Source organism: Aquarana catesbeiana, linkage group LG12, assembly GCF_042186555.1.
Source record: "Aquarana catesbeiana isolate 2022-GZ linkage group LG12, ASM4218655v1, whole genome shotgun sequence".
NCBI lineage: Eukaryota > Metazoa > Chordata > Amphibia > Anura > Ranidae > Aquarana > Aquarana catesbeiana.
In genome coordinates this window covers 129389313-129413682 of record NC_133335.1, presented here as the reverse complement: position 1 = coordinate 129413682, position 24370 = coordinate 129389313, and the positions used below count along the sequence as shown (strand labels likewise).

The 24370-nt window shown below is 43.4% G+C and overlaps 1 protein-coding gene across 9 annotated transcripts in view; it reads left to right on the top strand.

The window, feature by feature from the left end:
- The window catches only part of FBXL20 (F-box and leucine rich repeat protein 20), a 592644-nt gene that overhangs the window by 130625 nt on the left and 437649 nt on the right, over positions 1-24370 (top strand). For all 9 annotated transcript variants that reach the window (XM_073608335.1, XM_073608334.1, XM_073608339.1 and 6 more), the window contains exon 8: positions 9991-10117. In XM_073608335.1, coding sequence (XP_073464436.1) covers positions 9991-10117 — 127 coding nt within the window. The remainder of the gene's footprint in view (positions 1-9990; positions 10118-24370) is intronic.

The window sequence follows — 24370 nt, the reverse complement described above, 5'->3', positions numbered from 1 at the left end:
TGTGTTGCTAAAACCTTAATTTTCGTTACAAATGATTATGTATAAATCATTATTCCCACATAAATCCATGCACTCAAGAAAAACGCAAGCCCCATTCAACGACATCTGGAATCCCTTCATATTGGATTCATAAACAAAAATATATCTCAAATTTGCAACAAACGGCCAAGAAAAAAAGAGAAGAAAAAGACAGAAAATCGTCATCCGATGGGGAAGCATTTAAATGGTGCATGGAAAAGGTGGGAAAATAAAGAGGGACCCTAAAGGAGTTACGTGAACATCTTTTTAATAGACTAGCTATATGTGCTAAATAATGTAACCTTCAGATGGTGGTCCAAAATTCATAGAGATCTATAAATATTACCTGGATGGCTATGCAAGGAACAGTAAACAAAGAGCAATGATCTCGTTGTATCTGTGATTGCTATGGGAAAGGTGGCCACGCTACTGATTTTTTCAGTTGAATCTCAAAGAACCCTAGAAAATCAAAAGATATTGTGTGGGCAGGTGTGTAGGAGACATAGGGGCTAATCCACCAAAACTAGAGAGAGCAAATCCGGCGCAGCCGTGCACGTCAGCCAATCAGCTTCCAACTTCAGCTTGTTCTGCCAAGCTTTGACATTAAAACCTAGAAGCCGACCGGCTTCCACGCAAAGCTGCACCAGAATCCGCACTCCCCAGCCCCAGCAAATAAACCCCATAGTCTCTCTATACTTGGTGCAATAACATGATTAAGATGATAATTTTGTTACAAAAACGATAATTTAAACTTCCAAGCTCTAAGTAGATCACAAAGAGCAATGGATCACCAAAAATGTATAAAATCGCAAAAAAAAACCACTTAAAAAATCACAAAAACGCACAAATCGCAAAAAGTCACAACATCAAAAAATATCGCAAAAAAATCAAAAAACATCGAAAAAAACATGGAAAAATACAAAATTGATAGCAAATCGGAAGAACAAAGAACAAAAAATTTAAGTGAGAGATGGCCACTGACAAATAAATATAAACCAGGGAGCATTACGTCATATACTGAATAAATTTAGGCTAAGGTATCAAGATAGACACACATGTATGTGAAATATTGTGGGAGTCAATACTGACCTAAATCAATCAATATGTTGTTTGGATTAAATTGGGGATACACATGGGCATAACACGGTACATATCTATTAATAAAAGGGATAATGGGACACATGCTCTGGTTAAGGGATCAAAATGGCCTAGATACAAGCTCTCACTCGAGGAGGTAGATGCCTTGTTAGGCATGATTTATGAATTGCTGAAGATCAAGAAGGAGCAGGTTTCCCTGTCTCTGCATGATCCAATGTACCAGACCTTGAAGGAAGGTAAGGGCAGGATTTTCCCAGTACATAGCGCGTTTTCAGAATCCATCAGGAAAGAAAAGGTGGATCCTGAGAAAAAAATGTTTTCCCCCAAAAGCCTCAAGAGGAGGTTTCCTTTATAGTGAGAATCCCGCTTGTTTATGGAATATGGTCCCTAAACTAGCTTTCTCACAAGTCTCTAAATCAGTGGACCTTGCGTTTAAAGACATGGGGGTTTTAAGAGAGCCCATGGATAAAAGGATGGAGGTGTTGCTTAAACCGTCATTGGAGATGGTCATGGCCAACCTTAAACTGGCGATTGCTACCATAGTCATGGCACACAACCTGGAGGTCTGGTTAGACCAATTACAGGCCCATCTAGAAAGGAGGACCTCATGGAAAGAAATATTAGACTAGCTCCCTACGTTGCAGAAAGCCTGTTAAATTGTTGGCTGAAGTAGCAGCCTTGGTGAACTCTTGCGGCATCCCTTTTGAAGGAGATTTTTTGTTTCGTCCAGATCTGGAAAAAGTTTTGGACCGAACCACTGGTAAAAAGAAATCTATCCCGATCAAAAATGCTCTCAAAGGGTGCATTTGCATGCTTCCAAATAGTCAAGGAAACTGTGCGGAAAGGGGAAGCAAAAAGGAAGTACCCCTTTTTCCTCTCCTAAAAAAATAAATAAATAAACCCCGATATTCCAGTGGGAGGAAGACTGGGGCTCTTCCTTCTGCAGTGGAAAAAGGTTGCCCCAAATTTTTTTCGTCCTGAGGATCATCAGAGGAGGGTGATCAGTTACAGTTCAGCGACAGTCTGCCCTAAAGAACCTTTTGTAAGCTCCCCTCCCAGGGACCCTCAGAAGGCTTCAGCCCTCTTGTCTCAGATAGGCGTCTTGATAGACCAGCAGGTGCTTGTCCCTGTCCCACCGCAGGAGATAAATCAAGGGTTCTATGCACACGTCTTTGTTGTCCGAAAACCCTCAGGCAAGTTCCGGCCTGATCCTGAACTTAAAACCCTTAACCAAGGGAGTGGTTTCCAAGAAGTTTCGGATGGAAACAATCTTCACAACAAAAACCATTTTGCCTCCAAACTGCTTTATGCCCTCCCTCGATTTAAGGGACACATACTTGCATATCCCGATTCACGATAATTTGCAAAAGTTCTTTGAGGGTCGCAATCAGGTGGGGGACGACTGTTCGCCACCTTCAGTTCTGAGCCTTGCCATTCGGCCTTTCCTCATCCCCAAGGATTTTTACGAAAGTCCTGGTTACTAGACCCGCTGAGTTTGAAAGGAATCTCAGTCGTCCCGTACTTGGATGTCCCATACTTGGACGACCTTTTATTCTTTGCCCCCAGTAAGCTCCAGCTGCAAAGGGATTTGCAGATGAAGGTCCCTTTCCTAGAAGACCCGGGGTGGCTCATAAACAGAGAAAAATGGAATCTGACCCCTTCTGAAGATCTGTGCTACTTAGGTTTAAGGGTGAATTCCATAACACAGAAAGAGTACCTCCAGAGAGGAAAAGATAAGGAAGGCAGTGGAAAAGGCTGCTTACCTTCAGAGCAACCTTCCACTTTTCATCAGAACAGGCATGTCGGGGTTAGGCCTCCTGGCAGCAACAATCCCGACAGTGCCCTGGGCAAGGGCCCATTTCAGATGTCCCCACACCGACATTCTAAAAAATTGGGACGGAAGTCAACAAGCCTTGGACAAGACCTTTCGTTTATCCCAAAGGGCAAAGAGGTCCCTAACCTGGGGATGGGAGGCCCCTGGGAGTCCAAAGTGGCCCATGGGGTCCTGGTCCAGGGAGAAATCTCAAAGGTAGGCCAATTGGAGAGAATTAAAGGCTATTTAGGAAGCCCTGAGAGCATTTGCCAAGAAGGTAAGGGGTCACCACATCCAGATCCTTTCCGGCAGTGTGGTGGCGGTCTTCTACATGAACAAACGGGGGGGACATGTTGTCCATCCCTAATACGCTTGGCAAGCACGATTTTTGCTTGGGCCGAGATCAACCTGGGGTCAGTTTCAGCAGTTCACTCAAATGGGGGGACAACCGTCTGGCAGATTATTTGAGTCGTCCTCAGGTTCGCGAGTCAGAATGGTCTCTGAATCGGGAGGATTTTCAGATAACCACAAAGATAGGGGGCCTTCTGCAGGTGGACCTTTTTGCCAACAAGTCCAATACCACAATTCCAACATACTTTTCGTTAGGAATGGACGAGTTGGCCAAAGAGGTGGATGCCTTGGCTCAGACTTGGGCATTCCGTCTGTGTTCTGTCTTTCCCCCATTCAAGCTTATTCCCCTGGTCATAAGAAAATTTGCTTAGGAAAACACCTCGATGATTTTAGTAGTGCCATATTGGCCGAACAGTGTTTTTGATTTTCCACTCTGCTTCGCCTATCGAAGGAACCTCCCCTCAAGCTTCCGCAGAGGGAGGATAAACTATCCTAGGGCCCAGTATATTTTCCAAAAAGTCAAAATTTTAAAGCTGGCCGCCTGGTACCCGAGGAAAGCATCCTGAAGTCTTAGGGGCTTTAGTATAAGGTTGTGAGCACAATGTTATCTAGTAGATAGAAAGTTACACAGGCCATTTATTTTAAGTTCTGGAATTTTTTTTGTTCTTGGCTAGAAACAAAGAAGGTGTCAATGGGTATTCCGGCCATCCTGGAGTTTTTACAGGATGAAGCGGACCGGAGTTTAGCCATTAGTATGCTAAAAGTACAAGTGGAAGCCGCTCCCCACCCCTCCACAGCTCAGCGCTCCAGTGAGTGTAGCGTAGAGCTGCACGATTCTGTCTAAAATGAGAATCGCAATTTTTTTGCTTAGAAGATAGATCACGATTCTCTCGCGATTCTCTCTAATCTTTCACATTAAACAAAAAAATTGGGCTAACTTTACTGTTTCATTTTTTTTTTTTTTTTTATTCATTGAAGTGTATTTTTCCTAAAAAATTGCGTTTGAAAGACCACTGTGCAAATACAGTGTGACATAAAATATTGCAACAATTGCCATTTTATTCCGTAGGGTCTCTGCTAAAAAATATATATATAATGTTTAGGGGTTCCAAGTAATTTTCTAGCAAAAAAAAAAAAAGGATTTTAACTGTAGGAAACACGTGTCAGAAAAAGGTTTAGAACACAGAAATTTAAACACAGAAGTTTTATCCCTTTGATCTAAGATGGAAAAGTTACAATGTTGTTAAAAACTTGGCAGATTGCCAGAGTGAGCAGAGAACTCTCTATACTTGTTACATGAAAGAATCGGGGAAACTCTGCAATACGGATTCTCAGGGTGGTTGAATTGAGATTGCGATCTTTTAACAATTAATTGTGCAGCACTAGTGTGAAGGCGCAGAGCAGGAGAGCTGCTAATTGACAGTCAGCAGCTCTCTCAGGGAGCTGAGAGAACCGAGCCATCGGCGGTGTTCGATGGCTCGGTTCTCAATGCAGAGACGCCGGGGGACAGATGCTGCATCCACCTAGGTAAGTATGATTAGGGAAAAAATCCCAAACTCCTACTTCTCCTTTTACAGAGCCGTACCTATAAATCTTTGAGGATAGACTGGTGATGCGCACTGATCTGGGGTTATTGCCGAAGGTGTCTTTGAAGTACCACAGGTCTCAGGAAATCGTCCTACCCCCCTTCTGTGTGCCCCAAGCAAATCTGAAAGAGTTCCACCACCTGGATGCGAGGGCTTGCTTCTTGCAGTATCTAGAGGTAGCCAGTGGCATTAGGAAACCGAATGCCCTATTCATTTTACATTCCGGTAACAGGATAGATTTGCAAGCCTCAAAGAATATGATCGCCCACTGGATTAAGCAGGCGATCGTGAAATCCTGCAAAGTCTCAAATAAGGTATGTCCTTTTTTTCCCCCATAACTCACTCTATTTGGGCACTGTCAGCTTCATGGGCAGAGAGAGCTTGGGCCACACCTGAGCAGATCTGTCAAGCAGCAACATGGTCAAGCTACTCGACTTCCATAAAACATTACAGGTTGGATCTTCTCTTGGCGCAAGATCAGGCGTTTGGGGGAAAAGTGCTTCAGGCAGTAGTTCCACCAAACCCCCCCCCCCCCCCCCCCGCAATCTGGTAAATTCTCACTGATCCTCTCCTGTGCTGTCCTGTACAGACGCCTGTAGAAAACCAGAGTGTTGGACTTAGCAATAACTCTGTTTCTAGGAGTCGTCCAGGACAGCAGGGATTCCCTCCCTAAAAGGCTGTTATAATAGTGGATGACTATGTGTTTTGTGTTCAAGAAGTGTTCCGAGGAGATACTCATATGTTATACTGAATAATGGGGATGCCTGTCCTCCCTTTTAACGTGCTTCCTTGAATTTTTGTGTTTCCTGCCTCTGGAGATGGAGCCTGTCTCTCCTGTGCTCTCCCAAATGACTCCTAGAAACAGAGTTACCGATAAGTCTATACGTTTTTTTTTTCTGTCTGTGTTGCCTTTGGAAACTTCCCTGCACTTCCTATCTGGTAAAACATTGTCAGGAGAGCAAGAAGTGAGCCCCGGATAACAGTAAAAATCTGATAAAGGTCACTAATCCTTCCTACTATATCCAAAATGATCCAAAACTGGCTGGACATGCACTTGCATATAACCTATATGTATAGGCAAAATAAAAAGAAAACCTATTCAGTATGAATCTCGAATACATGCACATATCCCTGTGTTTTCCCTATTTAAAAGCCTAAAAGTAGAAAAAATATGTGTTGATTCTTCCAGAAGTGCAGTGAGCAGCTATCTCCATGTGCTTTCTGCCTGTTCTGCACTGAAATCTCCGCTAGTGCTATCAACCTTGCGCAATTCACTTTTGTGGACTATCAAACACCTCCCTCCTATGTTATAGACTCACATAGTGGGGGTGTTCTCTAGTTCTAACCAACTTCCTGTTCTAGGGTGACATTGCTGCTCCTCCATAAATACAGTACAGTGAGTGTTGTCACCTCAATAAAGGAGAAAAAAATCTGGGAAAAATTAAGAAAACAAAGCAGCGACCACATATAAGGAATAGTAATCTGCAAGAAATTAAAATTTCGTCCAACACTTTAAAGCCTTGTTTATGCAGGTGTCAGGGAGGAGGTAAAAACAGGTGGTTAAGGCACAGTTTTACCACCCCCTCAAAATATAACCTGCATCCAGAGGGGCTTTTACACATACCACAATCATGATATTTTGTGGCCACAGCTAATTTAACTTGGCTTGTCAGGTTTGACAGGCAGCACTGCCTATCAAACTTGCCCATAGAAGTCAATACATCCACACACCAAGCAAGCCTGCCCCAAATGCTTGGCTTTCAGTTGTGGTGCAGTGTTTTGAATAAAATATCCAAATTGGGTTGTAAAAAGTACCAGATGCTCTGCAATACTCGTGGTATGCACAAGTAAAGGGAAGTGTATGGAAGGCAGTGAGCTGGGATTGTGGATCTGTATACTGTCACTTTGATATAAGTTTCCCATATTGCCTTTGAATGCTTTTCCACAATTTCACTTTCGCTTCTTGTGTAGAACATATTCTAGAAGCTTAGCCCAAGAACCAAATGTCTGGGTTCATTTCAGTGGCAAGCTGGCAGGAAATCTGGTGCTCAAATCCCCGTACACACGATCCGAAAATCGTACGAAAAATGCTGCATTCGAATCGATCGTACGATAATCGGATCGTTAGTACAGAGCTTTCAAGGGCCAATCAGGACAGTTCAACTGATATTATTCTATCGGACATGCATGGAAATATTTTTCGTACGATGCCAGATTGTATGATTTTCGTTTAAGCAGTACAGCTGTTGTTCGAAAATTCAATAAAAATGCATTGCAACACATGACATCGCCTCCAAATTTTTATTGTGTCGTACAGGAAATTTTGTGAGTTTAGTAAACTCATCAGATTTGACGTGAGATTAGCATGCAAAAAAAAGGACGATCAGTTATCCAATAATCGGATCCTGTGTACGGGGCATAAGGGCCCTGTTCACATCTGAGTACGATGTTACTGAATGCACTAAAAACGCAGAACACATATTTGAGTGCCATTCTTTGTTAATGGGTGCCACTAAAGAAACGGGTGATTTGTTGCACGACAAAACTCCCAAAAACATTGAATAGCAAAATCATGCCATTCAAAAATGTGCCAAAGCACAGGAGCTACTTTGGAACATGTTTGGAGCATAGGGAAGCCCAGTCACTTAGATGTCACGCCAAAAATTCAAAAAAAAACTGCCAAAAAACTCTATGCTCTTGCATAAAAATTATTTGATCCCCTGATGATTTTGTACGTTTGCCCACCGACAAAGAAATGATCAGTCTGTAATTTTAATGGTAGGTTTATTTTAACAGTAAGAGACAGAATAGCAACAAAATATCCAGAAAACGCATTTCAAAAAAAGTTATAAATTGATTTGGCAAAGAAAGAATTTCTATCAAGAAACATGGGATTTTTGTAGGGAGAAAGTACGTCTATTCACAGTAGGTACTAACAAATCAAGTGTTAAAAAAGTTGATTTTTATTGAATTACAAAAAAGAAAAAACAGAAAAAGGATATACACAACAATTGTCAATATAAATAGACATCAAGTAAGACCATCCAGTAATGTGTTCAAATTCTATTCATGCCTGTCAGCCAACATGTTTCGCAAAAGAAAAATTGCTTCATCAGGGCATAGATCGGCATCATTGGTTCATTTAAACTATAAGAACAACAGATAGATATACTAGAGTTAGAGTTGTATGGTGGTCATATACATGCAGATGTCATGAGGAACATATAACCATTGGTCTAAACATTTAATCTGGTAATCTCACCTACTGGTATAAGTCTGAGGTTAAAAGCATACTCCACCATTGCCAGGCATCGTCCGTTGTGCCAGCTGGTGCAAATACTCCATTGATTTGCAATATAATGAGTGAAATAAGTATTTGACCCCTTCACAAAACATAACTTCGTACTTGGTGGCAAAACCCTTGTTGGCAGTCAGGTCAGACGTTTCTTGTAGTTGGCCACCAGGTTTGCACACATCTCTGGAGGGATTTTGTCCCACTCCTCTTTGCAGATCCTCTCCAAGTCATTAAGGTTTTAAGGCTGACATTTGGTAACTCGAACCTTCAGCTCCCTCCACATATTTTCTATGGGATTAAGATCTGGAGACTGGCTAGGCCACTCTAGGTCCTTTTTAATGTGCTTCTTCTTGAGCCTCTCCTTTGTTGCCTTGGCTGTGTGTTTTGGGTCATTGTCATGCTGGAATAGCCATCCACAACCCATTTTCAATGCCCTGGTTGAGGGAAGGAGGTTCTCGCCCAAGATTTGATGGTACATGGCCCTGTCCATGCTCCTTTTGAAGTTGTCCTGGACCCTTAGCAGAAAAACACCCCAAGTATAATGTTTCCGCTTCCTTGTTTGATGGTGTTCTTGGGGTCATTCCTCCTTTTCCTCCAAACACAGCCAGTTGAGGTCATGCCAAAGAGCTAGATTATTGGTCTCATCTGACCACAACTCTTTCACCCGCTTCTCCTCTAAGTCATTCAGATGTTCATTAACAAACTTCAGATGGGCCTGTACATGTGCAGGGGGACCTTGCGGGTGCTGCAGGATTTACGGAGTAGTATGTTACCAATTGTTGTCTTGGTGACTATGGTCCCAGCTGCCTTGAGATCATTGACAAGATTCTCCCGTGTAGTTCTGGGCTGATTCCCCAACGTTCTCATGATCATTGAAACTCCACGAGGTGAGATCTTTCATAGAGCCCCAGACCAAGGGAGCGTGACAGTTATTTTATGTTTCTTCCATTTGCGAATAATTGCACCAACTGTTGTCACCCTCTCACCAAGCTGCTTGGCGATGGTCTTTGTAGTCCATTCCAGCCTTGTATAGGTCTACAATCTTGTCCCTGACATCCTTGGACAGCTCTTTGGTCTTGGCAATGGTGGAGAGATTGGAATCTGATTGTTTCTGTGGACAAGTGCTCTTTTATACAGGTAACAAGCTGCGATTAGGAGCACTCCCTTTAAGAGAGTGCTCCCAATCTCAGCTCATTGCCTGTATCGAAGACACCTGGAAGCCAGAAATCTTGCTGATTGATAGGGGTCAAATACTTATTTCACTCATTCAAATGCAAATCAATTTAAAACTTTTTTGAGATGTGTTTTCCTGGATATTTTTGTTATTCTGTCTCTCACTGTTAAAATAAAATTACCATTAAAATTATAGACTGATTATTTCTTTGTCAGTTGGCAAACGTACAAAATCAGCAGGGGGTCAAATACTTTTTTCCCTCACTGTAGGCTACCATTGAGGGCCTCTGAGAATGCTAGTTACGAAGTTATTCTGTTGATTAATTACTTCACTAGTTTGAGTCACTGAGATAGAACAAGGATACAGATCAGGTGTTCTGAATTTCCTGGCTGGGTGTGTATCAAATGTATTGAAACCAGAGAGATACAGTCAAAAAGCATTTTCAGATGGAGGTCCAGCTTCTGTATTTCTCTTATTGTGTGTTTTCTTAAAAATAATGCATCTGATAGTATTTGTAAGTTAAGTAATTTGAGTCATAATAACATTGTAAGACCCAGACCTTGTTTTTTCCAAATGCCCTACAAAAATAGCCGAAATGTGTGTTTCTGATAAATGGAAGGGTTTCTAATCAACATCCCTTCTCTGTGCATGACAGTGAGGGCTGCCCCCTCCTGGAGCAACTGAACATCTCATGGTGTGATCAGATCAGCAAGGACGGGATCCAGGCTCTGGTAAAGGGCTGCGGTGGGCTGCGGTGCCTGTCCCTCAAGGGCTGCACTCAGGTATGCTAGATTTCTTGTACCCTGTAACTGAATCAAGACTAATAGAAATAAGTGTTATGAGCTGCATATCTAACCAGTGTATAAATGTCTATTATTATTTCACATGTTTACTGTTTTATAGATTAAAGCTGAACTGTAGCCATATAGAAGATTGCAGGGCTTTATTTGTTTGTTCTTAAAATATGTCATCCCTGTGCTAAGACTGAACATGGTGCACTTTTGGCAAACTTTTATTTAAATCTCCTCAATAGCCACAAAGGCTTTAAATTCACTTTGTATGCACAAAATTCCTTTGCGTACCCAGATAATGCCTTGTATATGTAATGATGACATCCTCACTAAGCTGCACATAGCTCCTGCAAAGAACACAGTTGTGGGAGGGACTCAGCAGGTCTTCCTCTACAGCAGGGGTGTCCAACCTTTTGAGCTTCCTGGGCAACATTGGAAGAAGAGGAATTGTCTTGGGCCACACTCAAAATATACTAACAAAAAGGATAAACGGTAAAAAGCAGTGTTGCGCTACTCAATACTGTGAACCAAATAATCATCTAAAGCACATAAAATAATTTTTTTTTTTTAAATCCATAGTTGCTTATATTCACAGAAATATAAGCAAATCAAATTAATATTAGACACTACAATCAGTCCCAAGTGGATATATTCTATAATGTATTAAATCAATAAGAGTCTGCTGTGATTATACATCCATTCATCACGTAAAGATCAGTCTTTAATTACGTGCTCCACCATAAATCATATTGCTCCACCACCAATAGGAATGCCCGCTCACCTGGATCCTGGACCTATGCAAATGAACAGGACATTGATTACTCCATTCTTCCACCGGGCTTTTGAATAGCAGCAGATCCCCTTTAAATGAATGGCATTAGACTCGCCACTTATTTTCCAAGCAACTCACAAAGGAAAGAAGAGGAGGCCTCCAATAGTGTAGTACTTTTTAGTAGTTAAAAGTTTAAAATACACCAACCGCAGTAAAAATGCACTCACATTCTATACTTGAGTCTAAGCCCCAGCCTGCTTCTGCACCAAAGCCCCTGATGGTGGGGATGGACTTGCAGCAAGCTGGAACCAGTTCAGGGCCCCCAGGTAAGCCCAGCTGAGGATGCAGAGACCACATACATGTGCAGAGTACAAGCAGCAGGAGACAACAGGAAAACCAGCAGACAGGCCAAGGTCAGGGTGGGTAGCGAACAAGCATAGATGGTAATTGAAGGTCGGTGCACAGGATACACATAAGACAAGCGTCTGGGAGCTCAGAGAACTGTGACATTGCTCAGACAATGTGGGTAACACTGAGCTTGTCTTATATAGGCAAGCAAAATAGGAGGCGGGCCAGAAAGTAATAAAAACCCACAGGATAGCAGGCAACACCCATAGGTGAGCACAGACAAGCCACACATGTGAAAGGAATCTGGGTAGAGAAGCAGCGCAGCAAGGAGGTAAGAATACACGAGCAGAAAACTTGTGACACTGTAAACATGAAATTAAATAAAGACCCTATTTTTTTAACGTATATTACGGGACACAGAGCAACCATAATAATGACTAATATGGGTTATACGCCACCTACTGGTGGATGGACACTGGCTGATAGGCAAACAGGAAGTCCTCCCCTATATAACCCCTCCTACACAGGAAGGATCTCCGTTTTTTCGCCAGTGTCTGTAAGGTGAAATGGTCACTGATGTGATACATGTGCTCTTGGAGCATACTTTGAGGTCTGGATGGTTCTATTTAGCATCACGATCTTCATTCGGATCCATTTGGAAAAGCTGTCAGCCAAAATGGATGGTACCCGAGCCTCATTGGAAGGAGAGAAGATTCCTCTGGGTTTTGCCTGTAATGCAGCCTCATGACGCTGGACCCTGCATATTGGAACCCTGTGCAGTGTTTGTGCTGACCAAGGTGCTTTCCTGCAGGATGCTATACAGGTCCAGGGGAGTGGACCCCACGTTAATGGGGACCCAGTCCCTGAAAGTCTTTTATGACAAAGCTCGCCGTGATGGGTGAAGATTGGACTCCTGTTATGTTCAGAGTCCTGCAGCAGGAATAATAAGTCTGCATTTGTTTGCAGTTTCTCTTTATAAAAATACATAGTTACATAGTAAGTGAGGTTGAAAAAAGACACAAGTCCATCAAGTCCAACCCATGTGTGTGATTATAAAAGATCTGTCTGGTGTTCTCTAAGTAGCCCTAGGGGCAGTGTGCTGTTTAAAACATGCTCTGTGTACTTCTTAGGAGTATGGGCTGATGTTTCTCCTCCAGCCACTAGAGGGCGCAGGGGCCTTTTTCTATATAGGCAGGAAGTGAAGGGGAGGCAAAGTGCGCGGCAGATTCAGCTGGCCTCTTCAGGCATAACAGCAGCTAATGGATACTAGTGAAGTGTGAGTACTTACTATGGGAGAACTGTGTGGCCAGACAAGTCATGATTATATACTGCATACTTACTGCTTAATCCGGGGGGCCTGTACAACTGTAAGTCGATACACCCCCAGCAGTGCACTTTAACAACTTCCATACTGCGCGCATTCCAGCACTCCTCTCCTACATGTAAAAATCATCATTTCTTTTGCTAGAAAATTACTCAGAACCCCCAAACATTATATATTTTTTTAGCAGACACCCTTGGGCAGTGATGGAGAACCTTGGCACCCCAGATGTTTTGGAACTACATTTGCCATGATGCTCAACTACACTGCAGAGTGCATGAGCATCATGGGAAATGTAGTTTCAAAACATCTGGGGTGCCAAGGTTTGCCATCACTACCCTAGGGAATAAAATGGGAGTCATTGCAACTTTTTATGTCGCACGTTATTTGCGCAGTAATTTTTTATTTTTTTGTAAATTACTTTTTATTGAGTTTCATGAAATACAAACAACAATAACCCGCATATAGCGGAAACAACCGCTGGTTACAGAGAAAAGAACATACCAGTGTAGAACAACAAAAGGCACAGAAAAACAAAAATAACAGCGGTGAAAAAAAAAAATATAACACAACCCTAGTATAGCTTGTGCCTACACAGATATGTACATTGTCGTTCCCTATCTGCAGGAGGTGCGCTTCATAGCAATTTAGTGCAGTAACCCCTTGCCCAATACTACAGGAGAGTGTCTGCTAATGCGGTCCCTCTTCTTCCCTAATCCCTCCACCTGGAGAAACTATAGTCTTTAAGCATATGAACCCCCCCCCTCCACCAAGAAGACCCTTACATTAACCTTGATTTAGCCAGTACTCCTCCATCACTCTAGAAACATTTTCTTCCCAGCTCTGTAGTACATAGTACATACCAGGGTCAGTGGCTGTACCTGTTTATGAAGTTAATCCGATACTGTGTCTACAGACTCCATCGAACCCCCCCCTCCCCCCCCAGGCTTTGTTGTCAAACTTGGCCAAAGACCCTCTGCTCAGATAGGTAGCTTTGTAAAATGGTACTGCTTTATTGACCAGAGATTTCCACGACTCCAAAGATGGCCAAGCATACTTCAATGGACAGGGAAATCGAAATAGAAGTGACTGACCTAATACAGTGTGCTATAGCTTGCCAGTATGGTTTAATATGGGGACAATCCCAAAATATGTGCATGAAATTTGCCATAGGTGTTGAGCACCTCCAGCATAAAGACATAAAAACATTTTTGCTAATCTAGCTGGGGTAAGGTATATTCTATGTAAGAATTTATATTATATTAATATCTGGTAGAAACTAGGTATTGAAATGCAGTCCCCCACATGTCATCCCAGTCATCTTTGTCCAGCCCTGGGGCCACCGCCTCCCAAGCCTGTCTGCAGGGTTCCATCAATAGGACCGTTTCTTGGAAGAGGTCCTTGTATAAACTAGAGACTGGTTCAGCTAAGGAGTCACTGCACGTCAGTAGTTCTAGGTCACTAGGTTCACGGTCCAGAGGCTCCCTTCCAAATTGAGAATAGAACGCATGTCTCAGTTGCATGTATTTAAAGAAGTGTGAGTTGGGAAGGGTGTAACGTTCCTTTAGTTCGTTGAATGACATGAGGATGCCATTTAGTACAATATGATGTAAAGTTTTAACTCCATAGTCCAAACTACAGGGTCCGGGTATTCATACAAGTGCATCAAACTGGGATTTCTCCACAGCGGTAGATTGGGGGAAAACCTGTTCAAACCAGATGGCCTCAATCCCTGAGTCGCATTCCATGCCCTAATCCCGGAGCACATAGAGGGAGTCAGGGAATACAGAGACTTCAAAACCCTGTAGACTAACTGTGAGAGTGTCTCATATAAGCCCACACAAGCAGCCTCCAGGGACACCGAGGCATCATCTGGTGGAGAGGTCAACCAGTGGTGGGCTACTGTTAATTGGCCAGCTAGGAAATATTTATAGAAGTTAGGTACCGCAAGGCCCCCTTCCCCCCATAGCTGCTGAAGTATGGCCAGTTTAAGGCGGGGCGTTCCCCCCCCCCCCCCGCCACAAAAAGGAGGAGAGCATACCATCTATTGATTTAAAAAGTGACTTTGGGATCCATACTGGAGAATTTCTGAGGACATATAGTAGTAGGGGAAGAATTTTCATTTTTATCAGTTTTATCTTCCCAATGAGGGACAAGGGAAGGTTTTTCCAGGCGTGGAGCTTTTTAAATAGAATACCAAGCAGAGGTGAGACATTAAGACTAATGAAGTCAGTCACAGAGTTTGTAATTAAGAGCCCCAGATACTTAATCTGCATCACCCACTCTAGGAGATTATTGGGATCTGCCTGTCTGGGTATTGGATGGGACCGTAAGGGAAGTATTTTAGACTTTGTCCAACTAACCTTTAGGCCAAAGACCACCGTAACTTCGCCCAGGAGTGACATTGCTGCCTGTAGAGACGGTCCAGTGTCCTTAATAAACAATACTAGGTCATCTATGTAAAGGACCGTGGTTTGTCAGGGTACCCACAGTGATCCCCTGTATCTGGAAGAAAGCAGTGTAATCGCACGGAGTTCCATTACCAATACAAATAGTCCTGGTGAGAGTGGACACCCCTGTCTGGTGCCCCTGAACACTTTAAAGTCATCCGCCACCCCGCCATTAAGACGGAGGGCCACTACCGGATCGTCATACAGCAGCAATATCCATTTAAGGAAGGTGGGGCCAAACCCCATGCAGTGCAAAACCTGAGTCATGTACCCCCAGTCTATGGAATCAAAAGCCTTTTCCAGGTCAAAAAACACCAGGGCCCCCCCAGACGACCCCCCAGCCTCCAACTGGGTACGCGTATACACTCTCCGAAGATTATTATTTGTTGCCGCCTTGGGCATGAACCCAGTCTGATCTGGTGATATTAAGTGGTGTATTATTTTCATTAACCTATTGGCAAGAATTTTGGTAAGAATTTTGAGGTCCATATTGAACAATGCTATAGGCTTATAAGATGAGCAATAGAGAGGGTCTTTGTCAGGTTTAGGTAGTAACACCACATGAGCCTCATAAAAGGAAGTAGGTAATATACCAGTTTCTAAATAGCCCCATAGAGTTGCGAAGGTCTGGGGGATAAGAGCTCCACATATTGTTTGTACCATTCTGCGGGAATCCCATCAGGGCCCGGCGATTTGGCATTGGGAAAGGAGGCAACAGCAGTCACCAATTCTTTGTCAGTAAAAGGTGCGTCCAGGCTGGCCGCCACCTCAGCAGGCAACACCGGGATTCGGAGAGTCCAGCAGATCCACCAAAGCCTGATGGTCATACGATGGGACAGGAAAGTATAGGTCCGAGTAGTACGAGACAAATGTCTGCTTGATGCTCTCCCCATCTCTCACAAGAGAGCCCTCTGGTGAGTAAACACAAGGGATCGCCGTATGCACCCAAGCATCAGCAGTCAGATAAGCTAGTAGCTTCCCATTTTTGTCCCCTTTTCAAACAATTTTTCAGCTCTGGTTTTAAAATTGCATTTGGTAAGACTTTGTAAGTGTACCAATAGTGCCCTTCTGACCATCTGCAACTCAGACAGGGAGGAAGGAGAGGGTGTGTCCGCATGGGTTACACATTGTATTTCATGAGCTTGAAGCTCTTCAGATGTGGAGTTTTTCTCAGCCCTGGCAGCCTTGATGGCCGATACATACATCCCCCGGGTGGACACCTTAAACGCATCCCACACAACAGGTCTGTCTGCCACGCTCTCATTATGATCCCAGTACTCATTTTAAATGTGGTGAGACCAAGGCTCCCACTGAGGACTCCGCCACCCAACCAGGATACAACCTTCACACTCTACTACACCTACCCGAGGTAAGATTCAGCATAACCTGTAGAGGGGTATGATCGGAAATCCCCCCCCCCCGGCCAAGTAGGAAATCTCTGTAACCTGGGGCAGCAAAGCTGGATTGGCAAAGGCCAGGTCAATATGAGTGGAGGAAGTGCTGACGTGGGAAAGGTAGGAGTAACCTCCCCCCTCAGGATGTTTTCACCACCAACCACACGTCCTCCAAAGTCGCCAAATCACCACCCAGTGTCCAAGATCCAGGTTCTGCACCCGGGACGGGTTAGATGTGTCCAGGGCATAGTCCAGAATGTTGTTGAAATCATCAGCCACAAGCAATTTCAGTGGGCCAAAAGTGGCGACCCTCTCCAGGACTGTATACAGCACATCACTCTTGAAAGGGGGTGGGACATATATATTAGCTATTGCCAATAGCTGGGATTCAACATCTATTATCACTATCACATAACGCCCCTGAGGATCTATAACCACATATTCTATTGAACAGGTCAGCTTCTTGTGAATTAAAATAGCTACACATATAGCATACGAGGAGTGAGTGGAATGTATAGCTCTCTAAATCCAATTCCTGTTTAGAGAGAGTACTCTACTCCCAGTTAAATGCGTATCCTACAAGAGGACAACATGAGGATTCTGGGCTTTAAGGTACTGAAGAAACAATGATCTCTTAAATTTAGAGTTTAATCCACAGATGTTCCAAGAGAGGACTTTGAGCTCACTCATAAAGTAACAATCTATAGAGCATGGGGGCAGCATAAATACAGTAAAGAAGGGGGGTCAGAGGGGTAGGACCTGGATGCAGAGAGCCACAAATCACCATAGAGCAGCATAATAGCAGTATAAATTGTACTAGGCAAATAAGCCCATTAGCAAAATTTCTCAGGGCAAAACACAATTGCAGAAAAAGATTGGAGAAATAAAAAAACGAAAAAAGTAAAATAGTCAGAAAAATAATAAACCAATGCAAGAACCCAATGCCCCGTTTGCTCCAGGCGCAAAGAACGAAAATGGGAAAAAAATGCCGGATAAACTTTAGTCCCAAAAACCCAGAAAACATTAGTGGATTGTTTCGAGAGTCCATCCACTCAGTAAGGGGTCGTGAAGACTTACAGGGGTGGCAAAGCATCCAGCAATAGTGCCTTAGGTTCCTGCAGTTAACGGATAGATAGTCCCAAACTCTTTAACACTAGCCACTTGCTAGAGAAAGCATCTGTCATAGAGGAACAGGTTGCAGCCAGACAATTGCAGCAGCATGGACAACAACTCCGAGCACACAGCATTAGGTGAGGGATACCAACCAGTCGACCGCATCTGCAGGGGATTCAAAGAATTTTGTGTCGTGAGCTCCACCCTACGCAGCGTTTTGTCGATTAGGAACGTCGTCAGGGGCTCCCCTGACGACGTTCCTATTGGACAAAACGCCACGTAGGGTGGAGCTCTGACGTCCCGACACTGTAACGTGCCGACTGCGGCCATCTTTGTGGTTGGAAACATCTGCTATCCATGACGAATTGCAACTTTTGATATGCCTGTTTTTATTTCTCAAAATGTGAGTGCCCTGGCTTCTTATAAGAAATAAATTTACCTTGGTTTTAAATACTACACCATGAGGAGTTGCTTTCTTGTATCCTATGCATGTACCTATAAATTACCATTGAGTGGACTACAAGATCCAGCCTTCTATGATCCAATTGAAGTGGTTCCATGAGCGCTGTGGATGTATCATGCTTGTTTGACCACCTGTAATTCAGTGGTCCATTTTCTTTGGTAAGAGGCCCGGTGTGTTGATGTTCGGTGAAGGATAATCTCATGTTCACCTTAATGTATCTCTGTCTGCACCGTGGGTGGTTGCAGTATTTCCCCTGAACAAAGACTCTGTTTTAACACTATGGACTCTTATTTTATAATTTGATGCTTCTAGCGCTGCATATACTTAACCTTTATGCTTTTTATTGTCACCATACAATTTGTGTCAGCTGCTTTATTGTTGTTAGCGCAGTGATTAATTTTGAATTTATCATTTAGATATCACCACTGAAACCGAGGACGCCATATGACGGCCTGCGGTATGGAAGTGGTTAAAGTGTTGTGTCTCCATAATACTGTACATTTGGCACAAAAATAGGAGGCCTGGTGCAATTGAACAGGCGCATACGTACAAACTTCAAAATAATGTGCATTTGGTCTGCAGGAGCTTACTTTTAGGCTGATCTGAAGCAGAAAAAGGCTGCATGACATGCATATGTGCTAAACCTAGTAAAAACTATAACTAAATGCAGTTGGGCAGGTGCAGCATAGTGTAAATGCTTGCAAACTTGTTGCCCAAATGTTTGTTTGAATAAACACGTTTTACATAGATGTTGCATACATTCATGTAGCATAAGCACATGTTGGAAGAACATGTGCATCGGTGAACTTGAAGGAGTTGTGTCTCCAGAATTGCATGCATTGGGTCTGCAAGAGCTTAGTTTTGGGCTCCTTTTCACACTTGCCACAACTTTTTTAATGCGATTTTCAACAACAGGAAGCAGTGCCTGTGTAATCTTGAGGTCTATGGACCTCAAGTCATGTCAAGGTCGGACCAGGGTAATGCAGGGGCTACTTTGAAGTCGCTGCGTTTTGAAGACGCACAGATGTGAAAGGTACTCATTGGAAATCATGGGTTACGACTTGTCAGGCAACCTTGCAGTCCCAAGTTGCAGGACGGGTCGCACAGGTGTGGAAGAGGCCTTAGGCTGTTGAAGCAGCATAGAGGCTGCATTGGATGCCTATGTACTTGGCTAATCCTGACTATAACTAGTATGGACCAGGTGCAGTTGAGCAGGTGCAGCATAGTATACATGTTTCATAATGCTTGTTTATTTGCATAGGCACATGTTTGTATAGACACGTGCTTGCTTGCTTGAATAAAAACAAGCTTGCATAGGCACATGTTTGCAGAGGGCCCCAGCCCGCCCGCCCCATGGCCCCCGTGCCCGCCCCATGGCCCCCGTACCCGCTTGCCGAGCAGCGCCCAGCATGCAGCACCCCAAGACTGGCTGCGACAGCGCTTTTGCGTGGAAGCGTGTTGCGTAGATGCAGGTTTTTATAAGCATGTGTTTGTATAGACCTGTGGGCATAAGTGTATACGTGTTTGCGTAGAATGCATGTTTGCATAGACGCATGTTGCATAGATACGTGTTGCATAATATATGTTGCATAAACATGTTTCATAAACGCATGTCTCCATGGGCACGTATTGCGTAAGTGCGTGTTTGCATGGACACGCCTTTCATGTTTTGCCTAAACGTGCAAGCTTCTGTAAATGCATGTCTTCATAAATGAATATTGCTTAAAGGAGTTGCAAAGCTTCGTGTTTTTGCATTAAGGTGAAAAAACACCTTGCACTCTCCGCCCCCCCCCCGAGCCCCCGTTTTACTTACCTGAGCCCCGAATGTCCGTGGGCGCAAACACGCGTTGCTTTCCAATAGCTCCCGTGGGCTCCTCATAGGATGATTGATAGCAGTGCAGCCATTGGCTCCCGTGGCTGTCAATTAAATCAGCTGTGGCCGCCGACTGTATCACACAGGAGCGTGCCCGCAAACTAACCCTCTTGGGGGAGCGTTTCCCAGAGGGGGGTTGGCTCTTGCGGGGAGAAGCCGAGACAGCTGCCGAGGGACCCCAGAAGACGAGGATCGGGCCACTCTGTGCAAAACGAACTGTACAGTGGAGGTAAGTATGACATGTTTGTTATTTAAAAATCAAAAACAAACTTATACAACCCCTTTAAACGCAGGCTGCCATATTTTCATATGAACTGCATACATATTTGCTTAGTTGCCTTAAACTGCATATATATGATCTTATCTACATTAAACTGTATACATATGTGCTTATTTGCCTAGGACTACATACATATGTTTTTTTTTTTTTTCTTATTTGCCTAGGACTACATACATATATTATTGGTCTAGGGATACATACATATATGCTTATTGCCTTGAGCTGCATACATAGATACATAAATGGCAAGAATACTTGTATAAATGCATGTTTGCATCGCTGGGTACCTGCATACTTGCATATCTACGGGGTTGTATAGCGGTAATCAAGAAAAATGATTGCGCTATCTTGTAAAAATCTAAGGACAAAGCAGCTACATATGAATGTGACAAAAATTCATAAATAGGAAGCGAGTAGAAATGTAGCGCTAATGAAAACAGTGCAAAAAACTGTGTAAAAATGTGAAAAACATATGGAAAAACATATGAATGAAAAATGCAATAAACAAGTAAATAAGTCCCAATACAATAAATAGCGAGTGATAAATCTCAAGTGGGTCAGTCCCAAAGGGTGGTGAATAAACCACAAGTGAAAAATAATTCATATGGGGGCCAAGAGCACATCAGACTGAGAATTTCTTCATACAAGGAGTCAGGAACACCAGGTATAATGTTGACAGCAGATATCACAGAATGTCAGTGGATGTCAGCGACACCAGATCAAACGAGCCTGAATAGCGGAAATCCCGATGTAACAGGAATGGTTCGAAGTGTCCTGGAGTAGTCAGCAAAAAGACTGGAACAGACACCGGTGTCATCGGGGGTCAGTACTTCTCCAATACAGTTACCACAGGAGAGCCGGCCCTTGGGCCAATGATGGCCGGATGGATGGATCAAGCGGGCTCATGATGAACATATGTACATAGTTACATAGTAGGTGAGGTTGAAAAAAGACACAAGTCCATCAAGTCCAACCTATGTGTGTGATTATGTGTCAGTATTACATTATATATCCCTGTATGTTGTGGTCATTCAGATGCTTATCTAATAGTTTCTTGAAGCTATCAATGCTCCCCGCTGAGACCACCGCCTGTGGAAGGGAATTCCACATCCTTGCCGCTTTTACAGTAAAGAACCCTCTACGTAGTTTAAGGTTAAACCTCTTTTCTTCTAATTTTAATGAGTGGCCACGAGTCTTGTTAAACTCTCCTCTGTGAAAAAGTTTTATCCCTATTGTGGGGTCACCAGTACGGTAATGTAAAAAAGAAGGCGGCTCCGTATGGTGCATATCTGGTGCAAATCAAAAACAAATCAGTTGTTTATTTTCATAAAAACCAGCATACAATAAAATTGTGATCAGAAAGAGTTAGTCAGGTAGACTAACATTGTCTAGGCCTGCATCCTTGTGGTACTAGGCCTGCATCCGTGTTAGTTTGTCTAATACAGTCACTTTATTATGTATTTGTTAGACTAGCTAAATAACTTAGAAGCTAAATAACTAAATAACTTAGAAGCCTGGTTAGTACTTGAAAGGGAGACTGCCCAGGTTTCCCTCCTAAGTGAGGGAGGCATCTGAGGTTGCTGTGTTTGAGAGTATAAGATTTTAGAGCAGTCTCTGAGGTGGTTCGCTCCTTCCTTAGTCGGGTCAGTCTTTGCCTTGCGTTGGCTCTTGGAGCAAAAGTTATGGGCTTGTTATTGTAAAATAATTAAACAATTAAATTGTAGCAGCTTCAAAACTGAATAGGGACATGAGATCTAGCTTTAGATCTCAATCTGCTGGGCACCCTTCTGTTTCAGATAGGCTCAGTCTGTTCAGTGATTACCTCTCTGCAAGAGGTAGATTGCGGGGCCCATAATCATCAGGAAACACACCACTTCATGTGCTGGGTTGTTTCCAGCCTCAAAAAGATTTCTTTAATTGCAGTGGAAAGTAATCTGTTTTCTTTTTTGTGACCATCCTTCGGGCTGGCCACAGCTTCTGAGGTTCACAAAGCTCCTAGCTCCGGTGCTGGACTTGCTATAGACGCAGGGGGTGTCAATCTCAGTATACCACAATAACCTTTGCTCAGAAAGCAGTTGGTCCAGATTTTCCTTCGATTCATTTTTTATGTACAATCCTACTCCAGGTCTCGGAGAGGATCATTCTCTCTGTCTGGAACTTAAAGATCCAGGCATTGGATTGCTGGAGGGCTCTGTTCCCGGGGTGTTGCACAGCTAAGGATTGGTGATTAATGGTTTGGAATCTAGAAAGGTTGAATTCTTCCTTTCATTAGAAGATAATAACCACTGATGCCAGTTTCTCCATTTGGTTTGAGGGTGGCTACAGTTCAGTGGACTTGGTCTCACCAGGAGAGAATACTGCCCATAAATATCTTGGAGCTTTTGGCTAGTACACCTTGCTCTGGATTATGGTATAAACGAGTTGTTTCTATCTGGAAAAGCCTCTGCGGGGGCATATATGTCTACCACCAGGGCGGCACCAGGAGTCATGCGGCTCAGGAAGGTGAACCGCGTTCTGTCTGGGGCAGCACAAGTGCTGTCTCTATCATCAGTGCATATTCCAGGTATAGAATAGTGGCAGGGGGAGCTCTGCAGGTTAATCTACCAGATTCCAAGTTCTACAACAAGTTGGGTCAGGTTGTGTCCGGGACGCGGGTCCCACTGGCAATAGGGGTAGATGCACTGGTAACGCCTTGTGGATCGGTTGTCCCTTATTTGACGCTTTCCCTCTGTTTCAATTTCTGTCACATCTTTTGCAAAGAATCCGGAAGGGGGTAACACTGATAATAATGTTAGCTGAATTAGCCCAGGAGGGCTTAGTACACTGGCATAGCGAGTCTTGCGGGGGTCACTCTTTGGACACTCCAAGTCCAGCAGGACCTAATGGTCTTGAGTCCTGTATCTCAGCACTGTTGAGCCCCTGGAAGCCAGCTTCAGGAAACTTCAGTTACAGGACTTGGAAATATTTTTTATATACTAAATATTTGATCCAAGATGCCTGTAACTTCCACAATCCTCCCACAGGCATCCAGGAAAAAAAATAAGAGGCGCTTTAAAAAAGTGTCCAAGTGCCTTTAACACAATAATGGTGTGACCCTCTGCATGTGTACTACACACTCACACAAAGTAAAATCTTGCTCTGAACAGATCTACAAATTGAAAAGTATATATGTACATAAACAAACTATATAAGTGTTCAAGTGTCTTTAGCACAATGCTGGTGTGACCCTCTTAATGTGTATTTAAACACTCACACAAAGTGTACTCTTACCATAAACATATATGACAATACATCTCCAGTGAAATATTTTGTGCAATCACTTCATACCATGCTGCACATGCACAAAAACATATCTTCAAAATAAATCAGTCCAAAAAAAACATGACATCACTCATGATAAAAAAGTGTCCAAAAGGGTAGTAATAAATCTTGATAAAGACAAAGGTGATTCTGTGTCTCTTCCACCTCTCCCCTCGTGAGCAGTGCTTCCACTCCCTCAAGAATTACGCTCACCGACTTGTTTTGCCAGCACTTTCATGCAAGGCAATAATCGCTTGTTTACCACACACACAAGGGTAATTGGATCAATCGTTGTTCCACAGTGAATGTTTTAAATAAGGTCCACGTGAAAGAAATAATATGTGCTCCAATAGTGTAAACCAGTATAACACATTTATTAAAAACACTGCAATCTTCTATCAATACACTCACATTTAAAACGATAAAAATCAGCCAAAGTAAAGTGCAGATCACATCAAGCTCAATTCAGTGAAACCAAATATAACAAGCGGTCACGGCGGACCCGAGCTCCCAATCTCACCCCTCCCTTGATTGTCCTCCGTTCCTCCGTTCCTCCGTGTAAACAATAATCCTCTCCTTCAGTGTGGCTAACAGCGCTATGCGTCACGTCTCACAGCCACGCCCCCGACATGTTTCGTCATAGGTTGACTTAATCATGGGATAGGCTGTGCCTCCTGCCACTCATCCCTTACATGCATTCCTCATTTCCGCCCATTAGCCGGCTCATCGCGCATGCGCACATCTCGGGTCCCCGTTGTATGAATTACGCTGAGAACTCCGGTGCACAACACACTGGGGATCGGGCATTTTAATAGTATGGACTGGCTAATTACAAAGAATATCCTATTCAGTGAGGTGTAATGTAGACATAACTTATATTTCAACCGATCGCTGCATGTCATATCACATATTGTAAGCAGCGTTACCACA